The 21,344-nt window shown below is 40.6% G+C and overlaps 1 protein-coding gene across 1 annotated transcript in view; it reads right to left on the bottom strand.

Annotated features, from left to right (window-relative positions):
• Positions 1-6,795: 6,795 nt before the first annotated feature.
• Positions 6,796-21,344, bottom strand: part of SNX31 (sorting nexin 31) — a 63,538-nt gene continuing 48,989 nt past the window's right edge. Inside the window, exons 11-14 of the mRNA XM_029222945.1 lie at positions 19,013-19,126; positions 15,681-15,758; positions 10,347-10,403; positions 6,796-7,846 (exon numbers count right to left, since the gene is read on the bottom strand). Of these exons, the coding sequence (XP_029078778.1) occupies positions 7,754-7,846; positions 10,347-10,403; positions 15,681-15,758; positions 19,013-19,126 (342 nt within the window). The 3' untranslated portion in view covers positions 6,796-7,753. The remainder of the gene's footprint in view (positions 7,847-10,346; positions 10,404-15,680; positions 15,759-19,012; positions 19,127-21,344) is intronic.

The raw sequence follows: 21,344 nt of genomic DNA, 5'->3' as shown, positions 1-21,344 counted from the left end.
ACTACTGAAGCCTGCGCACCACAACAAAGAGTAGCCCCGGCTCGCTGCAAATAGAGAAAGCCCACGCGCAGCAGTGAAGACCCAACACAGCCAAAAATTAATTAATTAACTAAAAAAAAAGATTTCAGGCATTTCACATTTTCTTGTGCAGTGACTAATCATAAATATTAAATACTCTTTGAATTGATGACATTTATTAACCAATTTGTCATTGATGTCCTCCTTGAGGTTGTGTGTTAAGTTTATTATATCTTCATTGATGCCTGTAAATTGTGTCAAATCAGCAAAGAATTTCAGCCTTCTCCTAGTGTGTTCATACAGTTACCTCCTTTTCATTAATTGGTTTATCAAATAATCCAAGAGCCTGTTCATTACTTCTGTTCAAATGAATCTCTCCACCTTCATGAACTACTGCTTTTGTTTGATCTGAAAAAATATAGAGACCGTTAAGTGTAAGCAGTGCTTCTTTCCTTCTGGAGGCTCTGAGAATCTGTTTCCTTGCCTTCTCTAGCTTCTAGAGGCCACCTACAATCCTTGGCTCATGGCCCCTTCCTCCATGTTCAAAATCAGCAGCTTAGCATCTTTTCAGCTCTCTGACCTCTGCTTCCAACCTTGCATCTTCTCTAACTTTGACCCTCCTGCCTCTTTATAAGGACCCTTGGATTATGTTGGGCACATCTGGATAATCCAGAACAGTCCCTCCATTTCAAGGTCTTTAATTTTAATCACATCTGCAAAGTCCTTTTTACCATGTCCAAAGTCCTTTTAACATAGTCACAGATTCTGGGGATTAGGCCATGGACACCTTTAGGGGAATGTTATTCAGCCCACTGCAAGGGCCCTGAAGCTTAAACTCCATTTCCTTCAGGTAAATCTACCTTTTCTTCCTCATTACCAAAATCTGTTTGGTCCTGAGTTCTGATTGTGAGAGTTCCAACAGGGAGGAATACCTGTAATTATAACTGGGATAAGTGTTATGAAGTAAAAGAAGAGAGATGTTATATGAGGGCAAACTGTCCAGGACCTAATTTAGATGGAAGGGCAGCAATGCCTTTGAATAAGTGATATTTAACTGAGATACACAGGATGAGGAATTAATTATACAACAAACAGGGGGAGTGTTTCAGACAGAGGGGACAGCATGTGTGGCCTGGGAATAGTGATGTCAGAAGGTCAGTGTGGCTGAATTGTGTCCCTGCCATCAAATCCTCAGCACCACCACAATGAGTGGCACATAGTAGGTACTCAAGATTATTAGCTTAGCAGTTCTTAGCCCTGGCAGACTTTAAAAATACCAACACCCTAGCCGAGACCAAGTCAGAATTGTTTGGAGGTGTGGCCCAACATCCATAGTTTTTAAAGGTGCTCAGAGAATTCAAATGTGCAGTCAGGGTTAAGAGCCACTGTGTCAGATACAACCACAGGAGCAAAGAATGAAAGAATGACAGAAAATATTTGCTTGGGGTAGGATTTTCTCTAAGGAGGTTTTCTTCTGTTTAAAGAAAAGAAGGGTTTTGGCCATCTTGATTATACATTCCTTTTCAGTCTTAGAAAATGCAGAAAAGTCTTTCAAAAACATTGTTAAAATAAATAAGCTACAAGGATATATTGTACAACACGGGAATATAGCCAATATTTGATAAATAACATTTGTAATATAAATGGAGTATAACCTTTAAAATTTGTGAATCACTGTGTTGTACATCTGTAACTTACATATCAACTATACCTCAATTTTTTAAACAGAAAAAAGAACCACTTTGTAATAGAACACTTATCAGAAGAGACTCAGAGTGATCTAGCAACCACCCCAGTGTAACCAGTTGTCTCAGTAGAAAGAGATGTGTTGGAATGGAGAGGTGTTTAAAAAACACACCATATCTACAAAGGAAAGGGCAATTTCTTGGTTTTGAGCTCTGTTTCCCAGGAGGCATTCCAGTTTTTGGTAGTACTAACGAATGACCATCAGAGGGAGACATGCTCCCAGAAAGCTTGGCTTCCCCCAGTCTCCAGTCTACACCAGGCTAACAAGTATCAGGTGTTTTTAACGACACTGAGAGCTCTCAAGGCGTAACCATGGAGTGAGCATGTCACAGGATTAGAAATAGGTAGCATATATTTATCTATGCCAGAGTTAGGTTCATTTCAGTTCTCCAACAGTTTAAGCATTTAAATCACCAAAAAAAAAATGAATCATGTATGTGTGTCAGGTATTGTATTTGCAAAACTAAGGAAAATTTTCCTTCAGCAGACAGTACAATTGGAAATGAAGTATCAAGCAAATCTTTCGGAAAGACATCTCTTGTCTTTTGTTAATTGCAAAGAAAACATCATAGGTCTCCTTGAATTTCTGGAGTTAAAATAACAGCTAGGGGCTTCCCTGGTGGCGCAGTGGTTGGGAGTCCGCCTGCCGATGCAGGGGACGCGGGTTCGTGCCCCGGTCCGGGAGGATCCCACATGCCACGGAGCGGCTGGGCCCGTGGGTCATGGCCGCTGAGCCTGCGCGTCTGGAGCCTGTGCTCTGAAACGGGAGAGGCCACAACAGTGAGAGGCCCGCGTACCGCAAAAAAAAAAAAAAAAATAACAGCTAGACCCCTCGGGAATAAGGAACGAGCTCGGCTACTTGCTGAAAACCCAATTTGTTATTTTTCTTTGCATTTACCCACACATGGCAGAACCACACAGGGTTTCACACATACGTTAGATGAAATAATGTATGTGATGGGAATGTATATAGTGCCTAGCCCTAGTTAACCTTCCCTTCCAAAAGTAAAGTAACTGATCGTTAGCAAGGGAATACCTTTTGCAAAGGTTTAAGCAAATGCATTGCTTTGCAAAGCCTTTAAATGTGACTGGTGAGAGGTGGGTTCAGTCAGGGAGGGAGAACACCTGTGTGACAGGATAGTGGATTTATTGCAGGCATTCCGTCTCACACAACTGGGGGAGGAGTCCAGGAAGTGAAGGTTTGGAAGGAGATGCTGGAGGCTTATATAAAAAGTTACAAACTAGTCTGCTTAAGGGGGCCCGCTGAAGTGGGACCACAAAGGGAATCTTTAGGACCTGCTGCCTCTGTGCAGCCAGCTACTGCTGTGTGAGTCCCCCACCAAGCATCTGGTGGTGGGCCTGTGCTGTGTTGCTCAGCGGGGCTAGAAGGCAAGAAGAGCTGGACATGAAGTGGAGAGGGACAAGGACATGCCAGAAACTGCCAGGAGCTTGCCTTTCCATGTCACTGTATCTGATTGTGAAAAGACTGTCAGAAGATAACGGCCACGGCCTTGCTCGGTCTCCCAATTCTCCTGGAAAGTCCTCCTTGTGCTAATTTTAAACTGGAATCATACCGGAGAGGGGGCACTGGGAAACATAGTTCCCACATTAACCAAGTTGACCAAAAAAACAAAACAAAACAAAACAAGAAAGCAGCACACATGTAGGCTCTTAACAACTAATTTTGCAGATGAGAAAACTGAGGGCCACATGGGTAAATTGCCTAAACTCACATTACTATCTCAAAGCAGAAGCAAACTCAGGATTCAAGTCAGAGGGGTAATCTTCCACTCCACTATCATGCCTCTCATCCTTTGTGGTACTTAAGTATTTCAAGAAAATGGTAGAAAAATTTCATGCATCACTTCTGAGTTCCCTTCCTAGGCTAAGAGTCTTTGAGTAGCCAGTGTACCATCACTAGGCATAAATCAGACTACATTGCCGAGACTATGTCTGGGCATCTGGGTTACAGGGGCTCTTTGATGAGAAGTTATGCCTGTGTCCACCAGATCTCAAAATCATTGAGTAATGAGATACGAGCTATTAGGCATGCGATGGATCATCTTACTTGGGGTGTAGGATTATGTGAGAACTTGGATTCCAAACCACCTAAGAATTGATTGCCCAGACAGCGCTGTTGCATATCATAGAAAACATCAATAAAAACTCTGCAAAGTGCCTAAGAAATTAGGATGTCCATATATTTGATCATTTCCTTTATACTTCAAAGCAAGCACCAGAAACTCATAAAGTCAAAGGTTTGTAAATTTTTTCAGAAACGGACAAGGAAAGGTAAAAGGAGATAACATGGGAAAGTCCAGGCTAGCTTTGCCTTTTTCTATTCCTTTCTGGCGCTGGGTTTCCTTTCTAACCCTTTAATATGCTCACTCCTTAGAAACCACGCTAGTTCAGGGATTGTTACATCTGGCCAAAGAAAAGCCAAGGAAAGGCTCATACTGATCCCAGAAAGCTCTGAGATGTCTTCTTGGTCCAGATAACGAGCAGTTTAGAAGATTCCAGCAATCTGTGTTGTTAAAGGGTCCGCTTCAGCCCTAGAATGACACTTAGCTCACCCCAGGGGCTCAAACCAAACTGAAATTTTAGGCTGAGAGGAATCTTAACTCTCATCTTAGTCTCACAACTAACTCCTGGTGATCATTCAAACAGAAGCAAAGCACATCTTTTTAGTCTTGAAATATACTCCAGGAAGTGAAATTTATCAGAACTGGCCTCAATTCCACTCTCTTTCTCTCAAAACACTGACCCTGTCGTTTCATTTTCATCTTCACAAAATTTTTTTTTGCGATATGCAGGCCTCTCACTGCTGCGGCCTCTCCCGTTGTGGAGCACAAGCTCCAGACGCATAGGCTCAGCGGCCATGGCTCACGGGCCCAGCCGCTCTGCGGCATGTGGGATCTTGCCGGACCGGGGCATGAACCCATGTCCCCTGCATCGGCAGGCGGACTCTCAACCACTGCACCACCAGGGAAGCCCAGCACATGTACATTTTGTAGGGTAGTCTCTAGCTAACCATATGGGCTTTGCTTGTGTAATATTTTAGAAGAGGTTAGACATTCAGTTGATTTAAAGGCACTGACCCTAGTGGTTTTGCACTGCTCTTGCACCAAATGTGGTTTCTCTCCTGGAAATGTGGGAACACAGAGTTGGCTGTACTTCCTAATGGGTTTTCCATCTGTCTACATGAGCACACATTTGATGGGGTCAGTGGTATAGCAGTTGTCTGGGTAACCTATTTGGTTTTCTGCAAATTAAGATCCCTTAGCTCTTCTTAAAATCACTCTGAGGGGGAACATAAGGTAATTTCTAGTTTACATATTTCACATAAAATTTGCTTCCCGATTGTCCACATGGGGACCTGTGCAAGCCGTAAGCTCAGCACATACTGGTGGCTTTGGCAAGCACGTCAGTTCTTCAAACAAAGCCCGCGCGTGCTTCCCTCCGTGGGACGCAAAGGGGCTCGGACCTCCGGGCCTAACTACAATTTAATCAGCTCTGTCCTTTTTTTCTCATAATTATTTTTGTGAAATTTTGAAACCCAAGTGTGTTTGCCCGCGGGCAGAGTGCTTATGACAGCTATTTTAGGAGTTTAAACCTCAGTAGAAACAAATACATATGTCTACGCGTGGAGAGAAGTGATGTTGGTGAATGTAGATGTAGCAGGAGAAAATCTGGCTGAGTGGGGACCATGAGGGGTGAATCTATAGATTAAACCATATGCTAATTTGCAAAGCCACATCACACCCCTTAGGAGTTACTTGAAGGAATTCAACCGTTGCCTACTGTTATAACTCATACCCTGCATGATGTCTTCTCCCCTGCTGGATGGCTGTGCTGTTGGGAAGGTCCCGACCCGGCAACACCACCTGAAGAGTGAAGGCATCACCCCCAGTAGAGACGGGGTCTCGCTCTCCATCTTCTCTCGGAGGCTGCAGCAGGGCAGGACGCTCTGACAGGTGGAACTTAGGCTTTTTACTCAACGATGGAAGTGCTTCAATCCACAAGTGATTGAAACTCCCAACGCCATCTAGAGAAAGATAGGCCCAGTAACCCCCAAAGGGGCTAACAGCCCCTTCTCCTCTTGCATAGCTGCTAAGGAATTTTATTTTCTGCTATCTCAGTTCCTTTATTCTTCATGCTATATACTGTGGAATGTACTTCATCACTTGTATTTTTCTTCACTTGTATTATTCTGATATTGATGATAATCTCAACGTCTTGGAAAAAAGCTATTAAATTCAACGTTTCAATTTTTGCCACCTTCAAATGGGGATAAATCGCTCTATTATATTATAGGAATGCTGCAGTCGTGTACGCATATATACTGATCCCTCTTTCCTCTTATCTCCTAATCACTCCCTTAATCTCAAACTTTGCTAGCACAGTTGCTTATCCTTCCCTAAACACTGTACTTACTCTCCCATCAGTGTCTATCCTTTCCTTTTACATGTGTGCCCCCATCTCTGCCTCTACTTGTCTCTACTCTTTCTTCAAAGTCCCTCTTCCCCTCAGGCCTTCCTGACTTACCCCACCCACCAACTTCCTATGACACACAGGTCCACACTACGCATTGGACACCTACTCCATGCTGTCTTGGATTACTCACAATTATGTATCAAGTTGCAACATATGAAATGGGTAACATTCAACTATTTTTGACCTACAAAACAGCAGTTACATATGGTTCAATCTAATATATGCATCTTCTCACCCCAAATACAAATTCTCTTTTCATTTCTAGGGTCTTCAATAGATTCTTATACAGTGTAGGCATTTGCTATTAAATAGAAATAGACTTTGACTATCCTGAACTTGTGAAATAGAGGATAAGCTTCTATTTTAATCTGAAAATGTATCCTAGCCCATTAATACACTCACCACGGGTGATCTGGGATGTTTATGATTCCCCCTTGCAAAAATGTCCCACTACAGCCTAAAATATAAATATAAAACTTTACAGCGCTAGAAGTTATGGCTAGAGACATTGCTTTATAAATATTATAGGGCTTTAATAGATTCTACACTTCAAAAAATGATTCACAGAATTTTCATCAATAAATTCTATGTTCACTAGAATATATTTCATATTTATTATATAATTAGTTACAAAACCCAGTTAGAAAAGAACATTATAATATCACACTTTACCTAATTATATTGATTCCTCTGTCCCTCTCCCTTACTGCAATCTTAGTTCTATATATAATTCTATTAATTAATGATGAACTGAAACTGGATAAGAAAAAGTCTAGAGAAAAAGTATACATAGCCTTAAAGCTAAGGTATCTGATATCAAGTGCAGGGCCCCATTGGTTTCCAAAATAAAAATATTCAAAATAGTGTCATGACTATTGAACTGAATTCAGTATTCTAAGAACAGAATACAACTACAACAGTGGAGAAACAGAGAACTGGGCAGCCCATTACTTTGAGCACATCCATATCGGTAGGCTCAGAATTATATAAGGAAACAAATCGGTATTTCATCAACTCCTTGCTCTGGTGATGGATTAGTGAAGTCCAGATTTCTTTTTCAATGATTCCATTTCTTAGAGCCACAGCTGATGAGCCATGCCCTCAGATCTTAACCCAAAATGCATTTTTAGTGTTTTATATTAAGTCTTTCATTCATGCAATATCAGAACATATAAAAGGTTTCATGAAGCCAGGTAAATATCTATCTTAGGGGAAAAAAAACCCCAACGAGCTTTGTACTAACTGGTTCAGATTTGCCATTTGTCACATATAAGTCACTAAAAACAAACTATATAACTTCGTTTTGCATTTCCCTTTAATCTTGAGATGAGCAGAGTTCTGAAGTAGTCTTGATGAATATGGTCCATCTTAATGTGAAAAAAATGGGAAGGAGTCACATTTCTTCCACTGGTGGTAGGAAGCCTACTTTCAACCCCCAAGCTCTCTCATGGTCAAGACAGCCTTTGAGAACATCTTAAAAAGTTAGACTTTCTCTTCAAAGACCTTCTTCCTTTATGGTCCCCAAACCACAGTCAACTTCAGCTGTCTTAATCTTGCTTTTTCTTGGCAGAAAACTAGAATAGTCTTTCTGTTACGAAGTAAACAGAGAGGTTAGAAATATATATGAGAGGAAATAATTTCCATAACAACAATAATAGTTAAAAAGCCAAAGTTTAAAATAATATAAAAAAGGCAACTAAAAGGTTGTATCTGTTAAGCACTGGTTGTTTTAAATGGCTTTATCGTGTAGAAGCTTTGTTTCCGAGGTAGCTATACATCTGTTAGCGTTGAGAGTGCTTTCTACAGGTATGGAGAGGTACGCATGTCCAGAGCACCTTTCCAGGCACTGGGATCTCTCCAGGTAGCACTTGAACTCTGCCTCTCTCGTCTTTTTCCCCTCTCTTAAAGACATGTGACTTTCAATTGTTAACTTCACCCAAAACCTTTAGTGCACATCCCACACAAAGTTTTAAAAGGTATTATAGTTATTTTAAAATATTTTAAGAAGTTACGGTTGCTGCAAACCTTCAGTAAGTGAACAGTTGGCTTTCAGTGTTTATAAGATCTCTAAGACAGGGCCATGGAGAGTGGGCTTTGGCCCTGGTGAAATAAATGTGTGGCAGCTCACCAGGCAGAGCAGCTAAAATTTTTTTTTTCTCTGAGAGATTTGTCTTGATAGAGAGGCCCCATGGCAGAGTGGTTAAAGGAACAAATAAACTTTATTTGTTAAATAACAAATAAAGACTGCTTGGGTACGGATACTAACTCCGTCATTTACCAGTTGTGTGACCTTGGGCAAGTTACCTAACCTTTCTGTGTTTTCAGTTCCCTTGGCTACAAACCAAGGATAATAATAATACTTGGGTTGCTGTGAAAATTAAATGAGTTATATGTGGAAAGCAACTACAACAGTGCCTAGCTCAGGATAAGCTCTCTATAAAGGTTGGCTAAAATAAGTTGGAATTCAATATAATTGGACACCAGGCCCCCTTCCGACATGCTGGCCCTGCTCAGAGCATGAGGGAGGTTTGCCTCCTTTAGCATTGCTGCTCACCCATGCTGACTATTGTGTTGTCTGTTGTTCTAGGACAGTGGCTCTCAAACTCAAACATGCATCAGACTCAACTGGAGGGCTTGCTAAATACTGATTGCTGGCCCCCAACCCCAGAGTTTCTGATCCAGTAAGTTGGGGGCCTGAGAATTTGAATTTCTAGTAAGTTCCCGAGGGACGCTGACCCTTCCGGTCTAGGGACCCCACCCTGAGAACCACTGTTTTAGGATAATAGTTCCAATCCTGGCTGTACTTTAGACCACGTGGGGAGCTTTAAAGAATTCTGCTGCCAGGGCCCTCAGATCAGTTAAATCAGAATCTTTGAGGGTGCGGCCCAGCCATCATTAGTGTTTCGAGCTCTCCAGGTGATAATATGCAGCCAGGGTTGAGAACCACAGCTCTATGCCGTCACTATGCTGCCGAAATGGATGAATTTAAGTGATGGAGTGATTTTACAGATAAAGAAGCTGAAGCTTGGTGCAGTGTTTCCCATTGGAGTTCTTGCTATAAATGCTGATTTACTGAATCCATCTTTTGGGGTGAGGCCCAGGAATTTGCATTTCAGTAAGTACCCCAAGAGTCCCTTATACACATTTAGTTTTTTGATCTGCCTGAAGACACACAGCCAGTAATTGGTGGAGTTCTCACCTCCTGTCTCTGATGTAAGCAGTCAGAAATGCTGTTATTATGTAGGAGAGACAGCTCTGCATTTAATCTGTTTTTAAAATTTTTCTCTGAGCTCATTCACTCAAGGAAGGACCTTATATATTTATAAATACTGTACTTATATACTATCTGTATATACACAGCAGACTCTGTGACAGGAGCTGGACCAATAATAAATCCCATTCAAATGCTACTTAGAGGCTACCTTTATTTTGTTCACCCACACTAGGATTTGAACCTTGAAAGGAAGAGGTAGTTAAGGGCACGGCTCTGGAATCAGACTGCCTGCTTCCTCCTACCATTGATAACTGTACAGCCTGGAGCAAGTCACCTAACTCTCTGTGCCCCAATTTCCTCAGCTGATTTACAGGATCATGGTAAGGATAAATGCATTAATCCACAGAAAAGTGCTTCGAACAGTGCCTGGCAATGAGTGTCTATTAATGCTTTCTATTATGATATTTATTGTTATTGCTATGTGCACAGCAGACCTAAATGCTTGAAAAAGTAGTTTATAAACTTAAAAGTTCTTTTATACAGAGTTCACCACAGAAAGTCGGTGAAACTAAAATATACCAACTAGAAAGAGGATTTTTAAAAAATGTATGGAGTGTGGAAGAAAATTACTGAAGAATTTTGTATGCTTCTTGGAAGTTTTCTATATATAAATTCAGGAAAGTATTTCTCCTCGCCCAACTGGGTGCCACGGTAAAAAATACTATTTCTATGATGGTTGTCCAACTGGACCAGCGTATATGGAGGAGCTTCTGTGAAAGACAATTCTGGCTTAACTTTAAAAGTAGAATGACTGGTTACTTAAAGGGGAAAATCAGAATTATAATATATCCATTACATAATTTTACTCACAGACCTGGCTTTGTTGACTGTGGTGTTTTTTACTTTTGCCTTGTTCTGGAACTTCAATCTGCTAAACAGATTAGTGAAATGTCAGTCAGCACAGCCGGAGAAGCGAGCACACAAATAATCTATTTAACCAGCACATTTCTCCTTCCACAGTAATCCTCTTAATGGTCCCGAAGGCTGCCAGTCAGCAGGACACCTGCTCATCGTCTGCACAGGCCCCCTTCGTTTGCAAGTATCTCAGCGTTGCGGAAATTGAGTCCCCAAAAGTGAAGTGAAGCTTAATGTTTAACATTGGTGGCTGCCTGTGGATTTTGTGATTTAACACAGCTTTTAAAAGGACTTCACACGAAATGAACTCCTAAATCCACAAATAAGCCACAGAGCTCCAATCCATATGTTGAACCAAAGCCAGATGGGGCTTTGATTAATCAAAAGGCATCATTAATCAAACCAAAGTTTAAAATACTTGAATATATCTCATGCACATAAGGTAAACTTAATATAACGGTCAGGGGCCCAGCAGAAAACAGATGGCCCACTCCTGGGGCAGCTGAGGGGAGTTTCTAAAAGGAACTGCCTAATGGAGGTGTGGGGAAGATTCAAGTGAACCAGTGACGGGGTGTGGGAGCCCTCAGAGGCTAGCAGTGAGGGGCTAGGGAGGGTGGGAGTAATTCTTACCGCTTCCAAGCCTGAAGGGGCGAGGGCAGCAGCTGGTACTGGAACCAGAGTGGCCGCTGCAGCAGGGAGGAGAGGTCACCTACAGGAGCTGTGGCCCTCAATAGAGGGCCGGGCCAACCCCAGAGACCCAGCTGGGACAGAGTTGGAGAAATAAATACCCCAGTCTCCATTTTCTCCCACTCTCCAACCTCACTGGGTTTCCCCCTGGGTGACACTGGTCAGTTGGAGGCTGGAAGTCAGAGGGCAAGGCCACAGCACACAAAGGTCAGTCTCCTAGCCAGGGTTTAGGGGAAAGTGCTCTTACACTCTCCTTATAGAAAAAGAAAAGAACAGCTATTAAACAACTATGCATTATGTGCGTATCTCAACTTATCACTCTATAATCCTGAATGTTTCTGTACTAATTGCCTTTCTCCTTCAACAAATAAACTTCTTAACACTGGATTCTCAGTTTCTAGCCACTGTACGGTAAACATAGGCATTGGTAAATGACAGAATGAGGGGCTGAATTAACTAAGTTGTTTATTATTGCTTATTATTCATGAGACTGTAGAGTGGGACATTACAAAATAAGTGGGATAAATAACATGACACTGCAAAAGAGCATTATCTTTTAACTTAATTTTGCCATAAAATACATTGCTTTGAAGGATACGTAGGACTTCCTTTAGGTTAATATTCTCAACAGAGATAGTTATATAGTTGAAGCCTATTTCAATAGTTTCAAAAAATCATTATTAGGTCTTGGTAAATGAGAAATTAATGTTCTGATATCTTATGTGTTTCATTATTATTATTTTACGATATTACATTATAGTTTGTAAGTAGACTTGTGCGACGAAATACAGAAGTTGGGAGAAACCTCCCAGAATTTTTCTCTCCTAGTCTCCTTCCCCTCCCCCTCCCCATGTAGAAATGAAATAAAATAGAACCCACTACAAATGTTAAGCAATTTCTGATATAATCAGTTTCCTTGACTTATTTCAATAGGCTTTATATATTTTATATACTGGGGTAATAAAGTTGGGGGGAAAAGGTAATCCTTTTTTCATAATGCAGTATTCCTGCACTCTCTCTCTCATCAACAGAATTTCCGTTAATAATATAACCCTTCATTCCTGCACAGTAACTTCCCCCTGGCTCTCTAAAACTTTGTCCTCCTGCTGTGCTCAGACCATTCTTGTGATGACTGTAATGTCAGTACATTTTCTGTTTTCTGAACTGGACCAGCTATGCAAAGGCTACCATTCTTGGGACATCAGATAGCACTGCCCTTGGTGTTTCCCCTTCTCATCACATAGCAGAAGCACACTTCAAAGCACCCATCTCTGAATCCAGTGGCCTTTTACATAGTCTGATCTTGCTCCAAATGAAAGAGGAGTGGAGAGAGAAATATTTATGGCAATGGTAGTTGGGGAGGGGATGGGAGGTATGAGGCAAGCTGGAATCAGAATGCTACCTGTTCTTTGCCATTTTTCGGAAAACCAATTTAGAGATTCAGACCCACTGAAGACGGTAGAGCAGAAAGGTCTCTGGTGACATCATGGAGTCACCATCCCAGCCCCAGACTGCGTACTTCTTGGCTTCTTTTAGATGAGAGAGAAACAAACTTTTATTTTCTCCAAGACACTTATTTTGTCTTGTTTTTTGTTACAGGAAGCCAAATCTACTCCTAACTAATAGACTTTATTTTCAAATAAAATAATCCTTTAATTCTGTTCTAGTTACAAGTAGCAAATATTTAAAAAAAAAAAATTTAGGTTTTTGTGTAGGAGCATAGCTCTAAGAAGAATGTTACACTTCTTTTTCCCTTTCTGGTTTTCAATTAATACTGTCTGAAGAATTTAACATGTTTTTTGTTGGGTGTTTACATTTTTCTTTAGTGCATTTTTTGACTTCAAATTTTAATGATCTCTTCATAAATGGTTCAGGTCTTACCTTTGAAAGCATTGCTTAAAGCTAACTAAGCTAATTAACTTTGTTAGCACTAAATTTCTTCTTTCACTCCTTCCTTCTTACCAGGATAAAACAGTACTATTTAATCTTCCTAGGGACCATCTGCTTTATTTATGGGGCTCATTTGGTTACAGTTTTCTTAATTTCTCTTTCCTTCCCCCGATTCTTCACAATTATCAAAATCTTAGAATTTATTCTGCCTTGCAATTTATAGAATTTATTCTGCCTTGCAAATTAGAGACCTCTGTTTCTTAGTCCATACAAGCCTTCTATAAGCGATAGGTGTCAGTTCAGACGTTATGTGCTTACCTAGAAAATGAGTGAATGTCACAGTCAAACATTTATATGGCTACTTTAAGCTCCATAAAATGACTTTTTCTCATCAATTGTGCTTTGTGAGGAGGTCTAGAACTTAGTCGAAGTTCAAACAGCTGATCTGTCTGTTCTATTTCCCTTCCAGGGTCTGATTCTACCCAGGGGTTTGTACATGAAATTCCAGACTAAAATGTGGACTCTTCCTACAACATTCTCTTGAAATGTGGACTATTCCTACAACATCCAATTTTCAAGAGGAAGGGTCTTAACTTTTCTTTCTAAGAACCAAAATAAGGGAAGAAATAAAGAGTTTGTGGAAATAAAACTTGAATATTTGGATAAAGCAGTACAAGTTTTATTGACTACCATGCTGATTTTGCTGTCAGCCACTGGGATAACTACAGATTTTAATTTGCGTGCAAATCTAAGGAATGTGGTAGCGTGCTTGTTTTTCTTTAAAACTTTAAATAGACTACTACCTTCTCGTATTATAGAGCAAACTCTTTTGCTATTCACTGTACAAGTATTTCCTGCATCAAATAGCTTACACTTTACTGAACCACGTTTGAGAGTAGTTCTCCCTTTTAATGGGGCTACTTTAATTACTTTTCTCTCTCTGTCTCTCTGTATCTGTCTCTCTCTCTCCCTACATATATATACACACACATATGTATAATGACATTATATATTTATGTTTATACATATTTATCATATATATATGTAAATTGGAGCCTAAGAGGATCCGTCCTGCCTAGGAGGTTAGATTTTATTACTCTTTTAAAAAGAGCATCCTTGGGACTTCCCTCGTGGTACAGTGGTTAAAAATCCGCCTGCCAATGCAGGGGACTCAGGTTCAATCCCTGGTCCAGGAAGATCGCACACACCGTGGAGCAACTAAGCCCGTGTGCCACAACTACTGAGCCTGTGCTCTAGAGCCCACAAGCCACAACTACTGAGTCCGCGCACTGCAACTACTGAAGCCTGTGCGCTCTAGGGCCTGCGTGCCACAACTACTGAGCCAGTGTGCTGCAACTACTGAAGCTCGTGTGTCTACAGCCTGTGCTCTGCAATAAGAAAAGCCACCACAATGAGAAGCCCGCGCACCACAATGAAGAGTAGCCCCCGTTAGCCGCAACTAGAGAAAGCCCATGCGCAGCAACAAAGACCCAACGCAGCAAAAAAAAAAGAAAAAAAAAAGACACGTGCTTAATCAAAAAATAAAAAAGCATCCTTGATTCTTTCATTGCTTTGATTTGCTACTTTCTAGTACATTTTGAAGCGTTCGAACACCAAGGGGCAGTGAATTTTATATTTCCTGGGAAAATATTTTCAGTTCTAGAAGAAAGAGAAGTAAGTATAAAATGCAAGTTTTTTCTTAGAAAAAAGCTGCTAAGTCAAGTAAAGATCAATGTTAAATTAATGGTGTTATCCACCCTTTTATAAAACACTAAAATTAAATGAAAACATTAGGGAAAGTTTTCAAATATTTTCCTTTCCCGTTGCAGAGCACAGGCTCCGGACGCATAGGCTCAGTGGCCATGGCTCACGGGCCCAGCCGCTCCGCGGCATGTGGGATCTTCCCGGACCGGGGCACGAACCTGTGTCCCCTGCATCGTCAGGCAGACTCTCAACCACTGAGCCACCAGGGAAGCCCCTGTGTTGTATTTTTAAAGACCAGTGTACTATTCTGCAAGAGAATTATGTTTATAAATGTCAGCCAAGCATTAGTATTTGTAATCATTTTTTATTTAAAACCAAACTGTACTATCTTATTTGGGACAAGCTTTTTAATGATGGTGACAAGGCAAGTAGAAAGTTTAAAATCTCAGGAACTCTCTTTATAGCACCAACACTTTCAGTGAGTAATTAGGCCTTTATTGAAGAGATGAAGACTAGAAAAACAAAGTAAATTTTACACTGAGGAAAAATTATAGCCTTGAGAACTTCTTTTACTCAATGGCTTCTCCAAACTGCTAAAGGCATTTTAATTTGGCACAGTGGAAGTATTAAGAGGCTGTGAGTTCTTTCTAGGGACAAAACTGCAGAGCTTATGTAAACTCATCGCTGCTGTGTTAAAGACCTCTTAAGATCCTGTCTTTATGATGTTGCTTTTGGGGTAAATCTGGAGTCTTCCGTTTGGGGGAAGGCAGAAATACAAGGATACAGAGTAGAGGATTAGAGAGTTCTCGGCAATCCAAGGATGACTTCTCCTTGGAAAACATGACTTGCATTCTGAAGACTGAGCTCCCAGAAGGCAGGAAAGCTCACTTCTGGGCAGTTGGGTTCTTCCCTTGAGGACCAGACTTGCTGGCCCAGGGAATTCATCAGTGTAGTTTAGTGTCAGCTGATGGCGGAAATAAAGTGAAACATGTACACAGATAAGAGCACTTACCATTTCTGGATTCTCTGCAGCTAGCTTTACCATCTTTTCTGAGATCATCTTTTTCAAGCAGCTACTCAGCAAAAAAGCCTAAGAAACCCAGAAATAAAGAACTCTCTCAATTGAAGAGATCCTCATTCTCTTCCTTCCCTCTTCATACAGCAAAGCAGATTTTGTGCTCTGCCCTACAACAGTATGCTTTTAAGAATTTAGAGTTCTTCTTTAACTTTCATTAATTTGCATAAGATATAATTAGCAAATAACCATAAATTTTCTCAATTATGTGGATATATTTGCAGTAATTTTTTAAAAGGTAGATTTAAAATGACCAGGATCTCATTATTAATCTTTTTCCCTTTCAAAGTTCCCCCCTTACATCCCTTTTTTGTCTATTACTTTGTAAACAGCTCATGTCTTATGAGCAACAAATAATAAAAACTGCTTATAATTGCAATCAAATCAACTGATGATGGTCAATCTTATATATATATATTTTTTTGTTCGTTTTGTTTTTATAAATTTATTTATCTATTTTTGGCTGCATTGGGTCTCCGTTGCTGCGCGCGGGCCCTCTCTAGTCGAGGTGAGCGGGGGCCACTCTTCGTTGCGGTGCGCGGGCCTCTCACCATGGCAGCCTCTCTCACTGTGGAGCACGGGATCTAGGCACGCAGGCTCAGTAGTTGTGGCGCACAGGCCCAGCCGCTCCGCAGCATGTGGGATCCTCCCGGACCAGGGCTCAAACCCGCTTTCCCCGCGTTGGCAGGCAGACTCTCAACCACTGCGCCACCAGGGAAGCCCTCAATCTTATATTTAACTGTATGCATAATGACTGAGAGACCTATTATTAGGCATACATACTAACCTGTTTGAAAGAATACATTAGTACCTTATGGCTTTTACTGAACTAAAGACAAAATTAGTTGTTTTTCTTCATTTTTAAATTTTCTGGTATTTTTAATCATTCACTGTCAAGACTGCCGGTTGCCGACAACATCACCTGTAGCTTATTGATGGCTCATCACTGTTAGTGCCAAGACACATGTGTCATCCATCTTGCTGCACAAAAGCCAGGGCTCCCTTTTTCCAGGAACTTCACCCCATGTGCCAAATTTAAGGTTCCCTGTGATTTTCCAATTTGCTCCTTTCCCACAAATCCTTTTTTTCCCCTCTTTTTTCTGCTCTCAACTCTTGGCTTATTCTTTTCTTATTAAGCCCGACTGAGGTTTGAGACAACTGAAGCTCAAAGCTTGAGGCCATAGAACTTTAGTATAAATTTGTGCTCAAGGATGGTCACTGAACAGGGTGGCTGGGGACTGGGGGAATGATGGAGAGGAGGAGGGGGGAGAGGGAGAGAAAACTCAGCTGGGGGTGGTAGCCAATATACAAAACCCTTGGAGGACAGGACATAGAAAGCAGAATTAGAGGGCATCTGGGTTACACAGAGGGAGCATTCCAAAGTTTTGCAGGACTGTAGAGCATGATGGGTTGCATTTTATTCAAGGGGAGAGAAAGGAGGGAAGGGAAAAGAAAGGGCTGCCACCAACAAGGAAAAGTGTCACAGATATGGGGTTTATACACAGAAACAAAATTTGCCTTCCTGGTTTAGCTGAAAGCTAACCCTGTTTATCTGTGCATATATGTAACCTACACAAAACCAGGGTATGAAATAGTTAAACAACAAACTGAGCTGATGCAGCTAGGAAGGGTGTTTAGTGGTGTCTCACAAGGTGGGGACTGAGTCCATACTCCTATACAAAGTTACAGAGATATGTAGGTTAGGATTCTGCTATAGGCCAGGTAAGGTTTATTAAATATGAAGGGACTGAGCTTCCGTTTAAAGGGCTCGGGAACAATTTGGACCCCAGCCCTCTTTTGTATTTGCAAGGCACACAAGCCACATTTCTGTCTTTTGCAGAAGTAGCCCTTGGGTGCATATCAAAAAAACCCACACTCCAAAGGAAATAAGACCTTACCAGGAATCCTTTAAAAGAATGTTTATTGCACGTGTCTATAGTGGCTTAAACTCATTTGCCTCGGACTAGATTAAAAGACCATAATAAAATTTAACTACTGCACCTAACATTCTAGCGGAAGGGCGTGGTTTCACTGCCAAAATCTCTCTGTGTCTCTCCAAGTGACTGCAGATCTCGCCTCAGCTAACCATCCTATCATTTCCCTAAGAATATTTTCTATTTAAGGTGAACCTGGGGAGACATTTCTTTAACCTAGGATGTTGGTTTAGTACTTTGTGTTTTTCAGAGGACATTGATATCTATTATCTCCTGATCAGCACTGTACCAGTAGGGAGTTGAAAGGGAGCTTTGTGCCTGAGACCAGAATGCTCCATGAACACAGAAGTGAGTATGATCGCCAGGGACTCAACTTGAATATAATGTTGATGCAAAGATTACTTTGATATTTTGGTTTCATTTTAGAACTTTTGTAATTTTGACTCTAAATTGAAATAGTTTATCTCGGTAAAAAGAATTTTCAATTGGATTTGGCATTTAGAAAATTAGATTTTTTAATGGACTTTTTATTTCAATTATTTCAAATTTACTTCAAATTTAATTACTGCTACCCAACAGCCATTGTTCCTTCTTCCCTCGTAACAGAACACTGATTTTGGAAGTACCCAGCTCTAGGCAGTGATGCTTATTCTAAACTGATCATGAATCCAGTTCCTCTATGCTAAATGCTTGATTCCCAGCAGTTCCAGCCAATGAGACAAAATGGAAAGTCTACTGGGGGGCTTCTGGGGTAAGGCTTTTGCTTTCCAGATAAAAGGGATAGCTTTTATCTACTTGGAAAATGCCAAAAGAATTATAGAGATGTCAATCATTTGCCTCCAGTATTCTTATTAAATGAGATGACAAATATCTGTATCGTCTAAGCCATGGGTTGGCAAACAAATCTAGCCACCCCACCTCTATTTATAAATAAAGTTTTATTGAAACACCCATTCATTCATGTACTGTCTGTGGCTGCTTCTGTGCTACAACAGAGTTGAGTAGTTGCAACAGAGGCCATATGAACCTCAAAACCTAAAATATTTACCAACTGGTTCTTTGAGAAAAAGTTTAATGACCCGTGGTCTAAGTCACTGTTAGTCGAGTCTTCTGTTACTTGGTAACTAAATTCATTTCTAACTGATATGAAAGCTTTGGTGACTAGTAAAATAAAATAAAATGAAACCAAACAAAATAAATGACATTACAGGCTCAAAGGAGCATGTGTAGCATACTCTAGTACTCTGCTCCAGTTGGGTTAGGGCTTTGTCCACCCCAGAGTGCAAGAGAGCATTTTAGCACAGAAGGTTTTCCTGCTCTGCCCTAAGGACTTACCTGTTTGGTGTAAATAACAAACCACTGCCAGTGACTCTCCTCACTATACTGAAACCTGAGCTCTAAGTTCCGGTTGAGAGTTTGCTGGGGCCCATCTGTATCCAGCAGAGTCCCCTACAAAGGAAAAGATATTATTTGATATTCAGTAGGAATATAAGTGGCTATTATGTGCTGGGCAAAATATCAAAACAAGTGAGACTATTCCTATTCTCAAGAAACTATAAATTCAATCTATTTGGGAGCCATTAAGGCAAATCATCATAGTGTGATATAATAAGTATCAATATTATAAGGGAAATGAATACAGGTCTATGGAAGTAAATAGGATGGACACCTAATCCAGACTAGGATGTAAAGGAAGGCTGGCGGAGGCTGCGGGGGGGTGGGGGGTGGGGTGGGGGGAGGGGGGCGGTGTTATTTGAGCAGAAGTAGAAATTATCCAAGTTTGTTGTATGTTCTTTTGGGGGGAAGGGGGGTGATGGTGACAAGTGGTTCCTGGTAGAAGAAAAAACAAGTGCAAATGCACTGAGGCCTGAGGGAACCTGGCACGCTGGAGTGTGGCTGAAGCACAGACTGCGAGGCATGGGGGGTGGTGAGAAAAGGGGCTTAGAGAAGCAGGGTAGGGCCAGATCCTGAAAGCCTGGAGAAAGCCCCTGTGGTTTTTGCTATACAGCATCTATCCCTTTCTCTTCTAGTACTGGAGTTTCAAATTCCCTCGCGAAAACTTTCCGTCTTCGCTGTGGCTCTCTAGGTAGGACTGTCAGGAAATGCTGCCTTCCTGGAGGGTGGCACATGTATTGCATGCTTTATGAATTATATCTCACTAAAACTGTTACAAAGGAAGAGAATGATGGTGTGTTGTTGGTGGAGGGATAGACACAAAGATCAGTGGAACAGAGCAGAGAATCCAGAAATATACCCACACAAATGTGCATAACTGATTTTTGACAAAGGTGCAAAAGCAGTCCAATTGAGAAAAGATAGCCTTTTCAACAAGTGGTGCTGGAGCAATTGGACTTCCATAGGCAAAAAAAGGGAACCATGTTCTAAATTTCACACCCTATATGCAAATTAACTCAAAATGGGTCATGGACTTAAATGTATAACCTATAACTATACAACTTTTAGGAAAAAAAAACCAACAAAAAAACCCGGGGAAAAATTCTTCAGGATTTAGGGTTTGGCAGAGATTTCTGACTTGACACCAGAAACGCAATAAAAAAACAGATGAATTAGACTTCATCAAAATTAAAATCTTTTGCTCTGCAAAAGGCCCTATTAAGAAAATGAAAAACTGCAAAGTAAAAGAAAATATTTGCAAACTGCATATCCAACAAAGGACTAGTATCTAGAATAAATTTAAGTACTCTCAAAACTCAACAGTAAACAAACAATCCAATCGGAAAATGGGTGAAAGATATGAAGACATTTCACCTAAGAAGATATACAGATGGCAAATAAGCACATGAAAAGATGTTCAACATCATTAGCCATGAGAGAAAAGCAAATCAAATCAAATCATTAAATACCATTAAACACTTATCAGGGTGGATAAAATAAAAAATGGCGAAAATACCCAATTGCTGAGGATACAGAGAGACTGGATTGCTCATACATCACTGGTGGGAATGTAAACTGGCACAGCCCCCTTGAAACCAGTTTAGCAGTTTCCTAAAAAATTAAATATGCAACTTCCACGTGACCCAGCAATTGTACTCCTGGGCATTTATCCTAGAAAAATGAAGACCTGTGCTCAGACAAAAGCTTATACATGAATATTTATAGAAGCCTTATTCATAATAGCTAAAAACTGGAAACGACCAGATAGTGGTTAAACAAATTTTAGCCATTCACTACCATGGAATACTGCTCAGCAACAAAAAGAAACAAACTACTGAAATACACAACAAGCTGAATGAATTTCCAAAGAATTATGCTAAGTAAAGGAAATCCCAAAAAGCTACATAATGTTTGATTATATTCATGTAACATTATTTTATTTTTTAAGGTAATCAATTCCTTGCTTTTATTTATATTTTTACCTCCTAAAACACAGTCAATTCTTATTATTCACAGTAGTCGTGTTCTATAATGATACCATAAGCACTAAATTAGTGGGTACTGAAAAACGGCCCAAGGGGAAATAGAGGTTTAGGTTCCTGTGAACCCCTGGTCACAACATTTTCATCAACCGATCAATACATAACCTTGTTTTATGTGTGTTTGTTTTTTCAGTTGAGGTACAATTGATATGCAAAACCTGCACATATTTAATGTACACAATTTGAAGAGTTTGGACATATGCATATATACATGAAATCATCACCACAAT

This window comes from Monodon monoceros, unplaced genomic scaffold, assembly GCF_005190385.1.
Source record: "Monodon monoceros isolate NGI ecotype Baffin Bay Population unplaced genomic scaffold, NGI_Narwhal_1 Super_Scaffold_14, whole genome shotgun sequence".
Taxonomy (NCBI): Eukaryota; Metazoa; Chordata; class Mammalia; order Artiodactyla; family Monodontidae; genus Monodon; species Monodon monoceros.
The sequence above is the reverse complement of the archived record's forward strand: the minus strand, read 5'-3'. Positions and strand labels throughout refer to the sequence as shown.